Source organism: Thecamonas trahens (genome assembly GCF_000142905.1).
Source record: "Thecamonas trahens ATCC 50062 unplaced genomic scaffold supercont1.54, whole genome shotgun sequence".
Taxonomy (NCBI): domain Eukaryota; order Apusomonadida; family Apusomonadidae; genus Thecamonas; species Thecamonas trahens.
Window position 1 is genome coordinate 45,128 of NW_013657626.1, and position 10,630 is coordinate 55,757.

At 62.6% G+C, this 10,630-nt stretch overlaps 4 protein-coding genes across 4 annotated transcripts in view; 2 read left to right on the top strand and 2 right to left on the bottom strand.

The window, feature by feature from the left end:
• Positions 1-114: 114 nt before the first annotated feature.
• AMSG_09885 (uncharacterized protein) lies at positions 115-2,069 on the top strand (the record flags this gene model as incomplete). The annotated part of the gene is made up of 2 exons (XM_013898480.1): positions 115-210; positions 457-2,069. The coding sequence occupies 2 exons, from the start codon at positions 115-117 to the stop codon at positions 1,996-1,998; spliced, it is 1,638 nt and encodes a 545-aa protein (XP_013753934.1). The 3' UTR covers positions 1,999-2,069.
• Positions 2,070-2,302: 233 nt separating this feature from the next.
• On the top strand, positions 2,303-5,611 carry AMSG_09886 (uncharacterized protein). Its single transcript, XM_013898481.1, has 3 exons — positions 2,303-2,839; positions 3,038-3,373; positions 3,984-5,611. The coding sequence occupies exons 1-3, from the start codon at positions 2,630-2,632 to the stop codon at positions 5,523-5,525; spliced, it is 2,088 nt and encodes a 695-aa protein (XP_013753935.1). The 5' UTR covers positions 2,303-2,629; the 3' UTR covers positions 5,526-5,611.
• Positions 5,612-6,237: 626 nt separating this feature from the next.
• Positions 6,238-7,749, bottom strand: AMSG_09887 (bactericidal permeability-increasing protein; the record flags this gene model as incomplete). Its single annotated transcript, XM_013898482.1, has 2 exons — positions 6,238-7,688; positions 7,728-7,749. 2 exons carry the CDS (start codon positions 7,747-7,749, stop codon positions 6,238-6,240), a joined length of 1,473 nt encoding a protein of 490 aa, XP_013753936.1.
• A 425-nt stretch (positions 7,750-8,174) lies between these two features.
• The window catches only part of AMSG_09888 (TKL protein kinase), a 3,078-nt gene continuing 622 nt past the window's right edge, over positions 8,175-10,630 (bottom strand). Inside the window, exon 2 of the mRNA XM_013898483.1 lies at positions 8,175-10,492. Coding sequence (XP_013753937.1) covers positions 8,183-10,492 — 2,310 coding nt within the window. The 3' untranslated portion in view covers positions 8,175-8,182. The remainder of the gene's footprint in view (positions 10,493-10,630) is intronic.

Genomic DNA, 10,630 nt, shown 5'->3' on the forward strand with positions numbered 1-10,630 from the left:
GATGGAACGGTGCTCTGTGTGCTCATCAACGTACTTTTGGATTTGTATGAACCAGCCGAGTCAAAGTTGGTGGTTCGTATTGGTTCATCGGCTTTGTTGAGGCGTATTGCAGCCATGGAGAACGTTTCTAACTTTCTCGCGGCGGCAGAGAACGTCTTTGGCCTCGCTCCTCATCAACTCTTCCTTCCCATGGACATTGTCAACACAACTGTCAACACAAAGGCCGTGGCTGGTGCTCTCTACTCTTTTGCCGTTCGCTTGGAATCCATCAACATTCCTGACATCCCTCGCATCGCTGGCCATCGTCGCTTTGCCCGCAAGCCGGCTGCTCTCGCAGCGTCGCCGGTCCCAACTCCGCTGCCGACCCCAAAGCCACAACCGGAGCCTACCCCGCAGCCGAGCCCAGAGCCGAGCCCCGCTCCCTCTCCAGAGTCCACCCCCGACCCCTCTCCAGAGTCCACCCCCGACCCGTCGCTGTCTTGCGCATCTGATGCTGCCGCCGTCTCGGTCGGTTTTGACGATCAGACGCCGGCCACTGACTCTGTGGCGTCGGTTGACGACTCTGTGACTCCGGTTGGCAATCAGAATGGTGCTTCAGACGATGACTTTCTTGCCGACGAGCTCGCGGCGGTGGCAGCCGCCATCTCGTCCAACCCGGCACTTGAAGTCGAGCCCGCATCCGAGCCCGAGCCCGAGCCGGAGCCGGAGCCTGCGCCTGAACCCGAGCTCGCGCCCGAGCCCAAGTCCGCGCAGTCTGAGAATGCAGCCAGGCCCGCGCCCATGTCGCAGCATGCTGCGGTGGCGAGGGCAGCCGGGCATGCCCAGCGGCGCAAGGACACCGAGTCCGAGATCGACCGTGAGCTGGTCAAGATGCAGGTGGCCATGTCTGAGCTGATGGCCATGGCGGCCGAGGATGGGGCCCAGAAGGCCGGTGAAAGGGCCGAGCGGTGCACCGGTTGTGGCGAGCGGATCTACAACATGGGTGTGTCGGTGGTCATTGACGATGCGCGATACCACAAGGCGCTCGACTGCCTGCCGACTAAGCCCAAGAGCCCGCTACTCGACGAGCTGCCGCGGGAGCGGTCGCGGCTCTCGATGGTCCTGGATGATGCGCTGACGATTCCGCTGGCCGCGCTCTCGCTCGACGATGCGCTGAGCGATGCTATGAGCGCCGGTGGCGACGATGACAAAGGCAAAGGTAGCGAGACCGCCGGCGCTGTGCCGGCGGCCGGCGAGAGCGCGCCACCCAGTGCGCTGCTTGCCCCTGACGCCATGTCTAGGACCCGGTCGCGCCTCTCCATGGTCTTACACGACACGCTTCTTGCCGATGACGGTTCCAGCGGGCCCAACCCGGTCATCACCGAACTCGCCGAGGCGATCGGGTCCGGCATCGCCGATCTTGCCTCTGAGGCTGTGGCCGAGTCGGAGTCGGATCCAGAGCCCGAGTCTGAGCCCCAACCCGATGTGGAGCCGGAGTCGGCAAGGCCACAGCAAGCAACGCTCGCCATTCCGGCGGTGACCCGGCTGCGCTCGCGGTCCAAGGCGCGATCGCGGCTCTCGCTGGTGCTTGACGACGCGCTCGCGGTGCCGACGTTTTCGGAGAGCGAGTTTGACATCTCTGAATTTGACTCGCTCGCCCTCTCGTCCGACTCGGACGTCGACAACTACGATGTTGAATCCCTGGGCGGCGATACGCCGTCGCTGCGGCCACGAAAGCACACGCTCGGCGCGCCGACGTCGACGGCCACGGCTGATGCTGCGGCGGTTCTCCGCGACTGGGAGGCGCTGGACAAGGCCATCCAGGCGCGTGAAAAGCTCAACAAGGTCCGGGCTGGACTCACCGCTATGGCTTCGCTGTACGCACCAAATACGCCAGAGCGCCTCGCCGTCGTCGAGCAGCTGAAGGCATGCCGTGCCTCCCTTGCACTGCAGTCCGAGTGCATCGATCGGCTGGGTCCGGTCGACTCGCCGCGCTACGACTCTCTTCGATCAGCCTAAAATCGGCTCGCATGATCCGCCCTCCCATTCATGATACCACCCGCAGTTAATTAGACACAGGTGCACAACCCCCCCTCTATGGTGATGCCGGCTGATGGCTGACATGGTTGAGCTGCCGGGTGACGATCGCGGTCACACAAGGCACGGATATGAATTCGGTGGAGACGACATGGATTATTTTCGTGCGGCAGCGCACAAAGGGACCAACACTGACAGGGCAAGGTGTGTGTGAGAGACGGGGGGGGGGGGGGGGGGGGGGGGGGACAGGCGTATTGAGGCCACCTGGCCACACCTCACTGACTGGGGAAGGGAACCATGTCAGCAAGTCGAAGTGTGTCTGTGACTATTCCTGGACGACGAGGCGGCAGTGGTGCTGGTGCTGGTGCTGGTGCTGGTGTTGGTGCTGGTGGTGGTGGTGGAGATGGTGCTGGTCGTGCTGCTGGTGGCACGGGAGTCGGGCAACATGCAGGTGGTGATGTTTTCACCGCATCGACACCTCCGTCGTTTCATGCAGAGTCTCCCTCGTTTTCAATGTTGGGTGATCCAAGGACTCAAGAGTCGTTTTCTTCCACTTGGGAAGCTCCCTTGGTGGTACGTTGCTCATGGGGTGATGAGATGAGGAGGGGGCACCATGCAACTGTTCACTATGTGCCTGATCACCATGCGCCTGATCACTATGCGCCTGACAACCATGTGCCTGTTCACTATGCGCCTGACAACCATGTGCCTGATCACTATGTGCCTGATCACCATGCGCCTGGTCACTATGCGCCTGATCACCATGCGCCTGATCACTATGCGCCTGACAACCATGCGCCTGATCACTATGTGCCTGATCACTGTGCGCCTGATCACTGTGCGTCTGGTCACTATGCGCATGATCACTATGCGCCTGACAACCATGCGCCTGATCACTATGCGCCTGACAACCATGCGCCTGATCACTATGCGCCTGACTACCATGCGTGTGGTGGATAGCCATGCGTGGGATGTATACGACTGATTACGGCCGCCTGACTCACTCCATTTCGCGACGCAGCGCAACGTGTTTGTGGCCTCGCCCAGCATCGACATGACGACGACAAAGCTGGTGAAGCACACGTTTGTGTGGAAGTACCCGTGCACCTCGGCGGTGCTGCGCGGATCGTTCACCTCGCCGCCGTGGGCAGTCTCCATCCCTCTCACCATCACCGCAGACGGTGCAAAGGCCTCGGTCACAGTCCTCATTCCTCCAGGCGAGCACACCTACAAGTTGGTCGTCGATGACGAATGGCACCTTATCTCCTACCTTCCGATCTGCGTCGGCTCGGACGGCATCGTCAACAACCTCCTTGTTCTCGACGAAGCCGAAGCCGAACTCGCCGATCCCTCCCGCGTCATCCTCCCTTCCTCCACCACTGCCGCTACATCCTCATCATGATGTCCTTTTTCCCCTTCCCTCCCCTCACCTCGCCTTCCCTCCCCTCCCTCCTCCTTCCAACCAACATCAAAGTCACTCTTGTCATATCTTTGGGCGGCGGTCGAGTGCCAGCAGTTGGCTGACGAGCAACCGGCTCGCCGCCTCCGCCCCAGCCCCAGCCCCCGCACCCCCCCTCCGCCAGGAGCCGACGGCGACGGGAGGAGGTAGTACGCGGGCTACACGACGACCACGCAACTCAAACAGGGTGACAGTTCGTATGGCACACCTTGGAATAGAGGAGCAACAGCGAGCCATTCCTGACCGCTACTACGTGAGTGAGGACCAAGTATGGGCAGGAAAGCGACGGAGCGACCTGGCAGCCACGCATGGCTCGGTTGGCTCGGACTCTGCCACACTTCCGCCATTTCATCGCATTACGCCCAACGGGAAAAAGAGTGACTCGACGAGCGACAATTTCTCGTCGGGCAGGCTGGATCAAACCACAAAGCTGCTATTTGGTCCTCCTTCCACCGCTGCCATCGAGTCCATCATCGCTACTCCTGGAAGATCTTCCCTTCTCAACGAGCTGAAGGAGGAGAACGCTCGGAGAGAGGTGGAGCTCTTGGGATCTAATCTGCAGTCTGGAACTCCCGCATCAAACCAGGCTCACGCAGGCGCCCTGGTCGGCTTGCAAGCACAGCTCCATGCCAAGGACACGCTGCTCTCGCAGGAGCGAGAAAAGGTGCTCGAGCTCCGCAAGGCGCTCGAGGTGAGCAAGAACGAGGCTGATGAGCTCCGCCGCCTGCAGTCGGTGCGGGAAGAGTCGGAGAAGGCCGCCGAGGTCCTCGAGCTGCAGCATGTTATCCTCGAGCTGCAGCACGAGAACGCCGAGCTGGAGCGGATGCTTCACGCCTCGACTTCGGCTGTCCACAAAGAACTGGCCAAGCAGCAAGATGCTCACGCGAGCGAGAAGGCCGAGCTGCTCGCCCAGCTCGACCACGCCAACCACTCAGCCGCCGAGGCCGAACGGTCCATGGACCTCGACCGCGACTCGGAGCTCCGCAACGCCCACAAGGGCATGGTCGAGGCCCAGTCCGAGGTCCGCGCGCTCACCCGCTCGCTCAACGACACCCGTGCGCTCCTCCGCGACTCTCAGGAGCGCATCGCCGAGCTGGAGGACCAGCTGCGCAACCGCGAAGCTGCCATCGACGGCCACGCCGAGCAGCTGTCGCGGCTCGCAGATCACTCGTCGTCGACCGACGCCAAGCGACTGCGCGACATTGTGTCCACCCTCGAGGCCGAGAAGCGAGGTCTGGAAGCCGTCGTCCGCGCTGGCTCGCACTACCGGTCATCGCTGCCGGATGCCCCGCTCCCGGCCATGACCTCAGGCCCGGCGCGCGAGAGCCAGCCAATTGACCCCAATGCGGATGCTGCCGTCCTGCTTGCGCAGCTGGAGAACGCCCGCGCGCAAAACGCCCATCTCACTTTCCAGCTCGAGGAGTACGAGACCGAGAACGCCGAGCTCCGGGCGCTGCTGGCCGAGCTCAAGGCCAAGGCGCCTGGCGGCGCCCTCTTTAGCGACGATCAGCCGCCGCCGGCCGACTCGGAGTCGGCTGATGACCAGCCGTCGTTCAACGGCTCCGAGTCTATCTTCAACTCGGTGGCGGCGGCGCTCAACGAGCAGTCGCTGGCCTTTGTGGACGACAGTGTCGGCGATGGCGCCGCCCTCGACCGCGTCGTCGTCAACACGCCACAGCCCGGAGTCATGTCGGTGGCGGCCTCGCCGGGCGCCTCGATTTTCCGCGCCACCCCGTCGCCGCGTGGACAGCAGGGTGCGGCTTCATCGGCGCGGTCCCGCCCGAGCTCGGGCTCACGAATGCCGCTGGCGCCGTCGCCGCGCAGGCGGTCACCATCGCCGACCCGCAAGCACGCGTCCAAGCTTGCGCCAACGCCGTCCGCTGCGATCTTTGCCTCGCGATCGCGGGCCAACTGGTGGCCGCAAAAAGAGCTTGACGCTCGGCTCTCGGCCTCGCGCCTCGCGCGGCGGGCTTGGAAGCCGCCCGGCCCCAAGCCGCCTGGCCCGAACGAGCCGTCCATCACCACGGCGCACAAGCGCGACGATGCCTAGCGGTGCAAGTCTGAACACATGACGGTACGAAATGAACAATTTCGTCCATCGCGCAAGCCGCGCGCTCTGCGACGCTCCACAGACGTCCATCGATCGCGGGAAAAGAGTAGTACAATGTGCTAATGGCTGCCACAACAGAAAACAGTCGGCGATGCAGAGATGGACGCCGCACGCGGCGCGAAAGGTCCGCGGCCGCCATCGCTTACCATGAAGCCTCCGGCAGGCGAGGCTGGGTAAGGTGGTGATGACGAGCGGTGATGACGAGCGGCCGCTGCAGAGGTGCGCTTTCTTGGCGAGAATGTCGGCGCAGAGGGACGATTCCGCTTGCGCGACGGCGCGGAGTCGGCGGCGTCGGTGCTGGCGGGGAGGCTCCAGCGTCGCACGGTCGACTCGGCGAGCAACGACAACGTTGTTGAGTCTGGAGGACGAGAGCAGATTGCCAGGAAACGGCAGTCGATCAAGTTCTTCCACACGACAACAGTGAGGTCGTCGCCACGTTGCACACAAGGGCGTCGCCGGGACGAGCGTCGGGCGACAGGCCCCACGTGCAAGCCACGCATCGGGCACGCCTCCCATCTCCAGCCGCAGGTCAAGCAGGCGTCGCGCAGCGTCGGCCGGAGACCTGGAAGTCAAGCTTCATCGAGTTGTTCACTTTGAGACGCGCGACAGCGCGTCCGAACGGCCGTACCGTTAAGGGTTAACAGCCAAGTCACTACTCGTCGATGCGGACCGGGAGCGAGGCCTTGATCAGGTCGCCAGCGTCGCCGGGACGGGCAGCCATGGCGGCGTTGTAGGCCGCAGCGGCTGCGGAGCCGGCATCGCCGAGGGTTGGCGGGGCATAGGTAAAGTCAGAGGCGAGGCCGACGTAGCCGGTGCCGTAGACAACTTCGATGGACGAGAGGGTGATGCCCGAGACGACCGGGATGGGGAAGCCGACGCCGAGGACCTTGTTGATCCAGGGAACGAGGCCCTTGGAGACGGCTAGGTTGACGAGGGCGTCGAGGAGCTGGACGTTAAAGTTGCCGATGGGCGCAGTGGTGTTGGCCAGCGAGAGGTTGCAGCCGACGTACGAGACCTGGGCGGTGATGTTGTTGGCCGAGACGGCGACCTTGCCGGTGCCAAAAAGGTGGAGGCCAAGAGTAAAGGCGTAGATGCGCGGCTGGCCGGCGGGGAGAACGTAGACGGCAACGTTGCCGAGCACGTCGCACGTTGCGCCGTCGGGCGAAATGGCGGCGTTGGGCGTGGCGTTGGCGGCGAGCTCAAACTCGACCTTCATGTCCGGATACGCCTTGTACAGCGCCGGGAGAAGGAACCGCATCGACGTGGTGTTGAGCGAGACGGGCGACCAGGACGGGAGCTCGTTGACGGTGGTGTGGAGAGCGCCGGCCTTAAAGTAGACGTAGCCGGCCGAGAACGCCACGTCCTCCGAGAAGACAAGGTTGATCTCGTCGGCGGCGTCGACAGTGGTCGGGAGCTTGACTGGAGCCCAGGGGCCGGGCGGCGCCGGTGAGTTGGAGAGGAACTGGCCGAGATGGACCGACGAGAACTGGGTAGCGGTGATGCTTGGCGGGGCGAGCATGGCGTAGTTGACAGACGAGTATTTGTCGACCTTCTCCTTGATGGGCAGAGTGGCGAGCGCTTCCTCGGCCTGCTTGTTGATGGCGTCAACAATGGCCGACTTGAGCGAGGACTGGACCGAGGACTTGACCGAGCCCTTGAAGAGGCCGACGAGCCAGTTGTAGAGCCACGAGGCACCTCCATGGACCTTGATGTGGAACGAACCAATGTCGACCTCTGAAGCATCAACAGCAACCGTGGGTCGACCCGAGGCCTCACCGATGGCAACGGTGACGGAGATGGTGGTCTTGGAGACGTCGACACTCGCCGAGCCATGATCGGAGATGTGTGGCCAAGAGTGCTCACGGTAATGCCAATTGAGGCTCACATCACACACAGCAGACGAGACACCGACTTGAATGCCGGTACCTGGCTTGAGCTGAAGGATCGAGTCTGGCAGAGCCAAGTTGGTAATGGCAATGTTCGAGAGAGTGTAGTCGACGTGTCCCACGGGTGTGCCTGCCGAGCCAGAAATGGTTGGCACGGAAATGGTTTTGAGCTCAGCGAGAATGAGCTCAATGCCCACGTCTTTGATGTACGTCAGGCCTTTTTGAGAGAGGGAGACCGCCACACCAGCACCTCCACCACTTGCCACCTTGTCGGTCATGCTACGCCTGCCCGTCATGGTTGTCGTTGGCAAGGCCGTGGGCATGGCCGTCGTCGTCATCGACATAATCGCCACTGTGAGCATGACAATGCCAAGCATGGCTACAGTCGTCGCTTGCATAGTGAAAGTGTAGAAGAGTGGCGTGGTCGTTGTCGTCGCCGTTGTCGTACTCGCCGTCGGTCACGTGAGTCACGGTGGCGAAGGTCGGGCGGGTGCTGCCGCCGCACGTCGGGCACGGGTCACGTGCCGCCCGCTGGGTGTGAATAATCGACTGTCAGATCAGATCAGGGGTAGAAAGGACGGGAGGGGGGGAGGGAGAGAGAGGGGGGGGGGGAGGGAGGAGCTTGTGTGAGGTGTGAGGTGGCGGCCTTCATTTCCGTGCACGGCAGGGCTTTCCGGAGGGGGGGAGGGGGGGGAGGGGGGGGGGGGGGGGCTACGACAGATCGTCAACAGTGACCGACTCGAGGAGTTGGAGAATGTCGGCAAAGGCCGGGCGGGCGTCGGGTGAGCCGTCCCAGCAGGCGCGCATGAGAGCGGCGAGGACCTTGGGGGTGGATCGCGAGATGTGCGGGCGTTCGCCCTTGGAGACGCCGAGCATGACCTGGAAGTGGTTCTGGAGGTGGGCAAAGGGAACGGCGTAGTGGGTGAGCTCCCATAGGACAATGCCGAACGAGTAGACGTCGGCCTTGAGGCCGTAGGCCGGTGACTGCATAACCTCGGGAGCCATCCACTGCGGAGTGCCGATGGGCGACTTGTTGGACTGAATGGACTGGAGGTAGAAGCGCGAGAGGCCAAAGTCGCAGATCTTGGCCGACCAGCGGTCGTCGAGGAGGACGTTGAGTGACTTGAGGTCACGGTGGAGGACGGGCGGCGACATAGCGTGAAGGGCAGCCATGCCGCGGGCAATGTCTGTGGCGATGGAGAGGGTGAGCGAGGGCGCAAAGCGGATACGCTGCTTCTGCAGAACATCAAAGAGCGAGCCATGGGCGCAGTACTCGGTGACGATGCAGAGCTTGGGCGGCTCGTCGGCAGTGCCAATGAGGAAGACCAAGTTCGGGTGGTCCATTTCGGACATGAGCTCGGTCTCCTTGCGGAAGTCAACGAGCACGTCCTCGGTGTACTGCTCGGTGAGAAACTTGGCAGCAACGTCCAGGCCGCGGAGCTTGGCGAGGAAGACCTTGCCGAACGAGCCCTCGCCGAGCGTCCGCCCGAGCTCGATCTCGTCGATGGTGATGTCGGTGAGGCGCGGGAAGACCACGACCGAGGCCTGCTCGTCAACGGGGGGCTTTTCGACGAGCGGGATCTTTTCGCGCTTGCGACGGCGCGAGCGGCGCGGGAGGCCGGCGTACTTGCCCTGCGGCAAGACGAGCTCGTAGAGGAGGTGGAGAAAGTCGACAAAGTCGAGGACGTGGCGGCTCGGATCCTGCAACCGCTCAAAGAGGTCGGCAAAGTGCGAGGGCACGCCGCCAAAGTAGGTGTTGAGAAACTCGATGACCTCATCGCGGTCAAGACGCTTGTTGTTGTCGGCGTCGGTCTGCTCGTACGCCGAGCGGAGCCAGCGCATGCCCTCGACCACCACCGTGGCATTGGCGGTCCGGGCGACCACTTGTGCGTACGACGAGCGGCGAACGAGCGAGTACACAAAGTGCAGCCATTCGGTAAAGTCGAGCGTCCCGTTGGCATCGGTGTCGACCTTCTGGAAAATCCGCTGAAGGCGGCCGACAATGTTAACGACGTTGCGGGTGTTGTGGACGCCAAGGAGGAGCTCCGACTCGTCGATGACGTTGTCGCCGTCGGTGTCATAGAGCGAGAAGTCACGCTCGAGAACGCGGTACATGGCGGTGAGCATTTGCCACAGCTCCGAGTTGGTGATCGGGTTCGCACCGTCCGACGTCGAGGCGTCGGACTCGAGCGCCGGCGCCGACTCGAACAAGCCGTCCTTAGACTTGGAGAAGCAGTCGGTGCAGAGAACGTACGAGCACTTGGTGCAACAGTGGGTAGGGGTAGTACCCGTCGTCGCACAAATGGCGCAGCTCCACGTCCCAGTCACGCCCTGCGGCTGCAAGATCGGGAGCGGGTGGCGGTGTGCTGGGACGCAGAACTCGTTCTCGCCCTGCACCATCTGGATCTCCTGCGGCTCGGCGCGGAGCTCCGACGACGAAGCTCCAGCCTCGGCGTCCGAGTCGACCGTCAGCGAGGTGTCGGCCAAGTCGGGCTCGTCACCAAGGTTGAGCGGAATAGGCGCCTTGGATCCGCGCCGCTTGTGCTTGTGCTTGTGCTTGTGCTTGTGCTTGCCCTTGCTCTTGGCCTTGCCGGGCGTGGGCTTGGCAAGCGGCACGCCGCCCACCGGCACCTTGATGATCCGGTACGTGCCCTCCGGGTACGCATACATGTATAGGAACATCATGAACCGCGAGACCGAGACAAGATCAGGCTTGGACGGATGGACGACAGCGTCCCAGAGCTCATCAAACTCGTCCGGTATGCCGCCGAGAGCCGAGGTGCAGAACGAGCGCATGGCCTTGGTATCAAGCGTCCGCGTCTCGTCTGGATCAAACTTCATAAAGCCAGCACGGAGCCGCTTGCATGCCGATTGGACGACGCCGGCCGAGTCTGAGGGGAACAAGTCGTCGTACGACGAGATTTCCTGCCAGTAGTACACCAGCTGGAGGTACTCCTTAAAGTTGAGGTCGCCCGAGTTGTCCACATCAAACTCGGTGAAGAGCGACTGCATAGCATCAACCTGTGTGTGGGTGGGGGGGGGGGAGGGAAACGTTTTCCCAGAGGTGAGGTAACGATTAACAGAACAACAAAATAATTGAGGGCGGGTAGTCAGCGAGGTAATGATAACAGCCATAACAAATAATTGAAAGGAAGTGGG

What these genes read in the sequence shown, in the direction of transcription:
- AMSG_09886 (XM_013898481.1), top strand. Translation starts at nt 2,630, where the DNA reads ATGCAACTGTTCACTATGTGCCTGATCACCATGCGCCTGATCACTATG. An exon ending in TCACTATGTGCCTGATCACT is followed by an intron (nt 2,840 to 3,037) that starts GTGCGCCTGATC and finishes TTCGCGACGCAG; the next exon opens with CGCAACGTGTTTGTGGCCTC. An exon ending in AACTCGCCGATCCCTCCCGC is followed by an intron (nt 3,374 to 3,983) that starts GTCATCCTCCCT and finishes CTTCTCAACGAG; the next exon opens with CTGAAGGAGGAGAACGCTCG.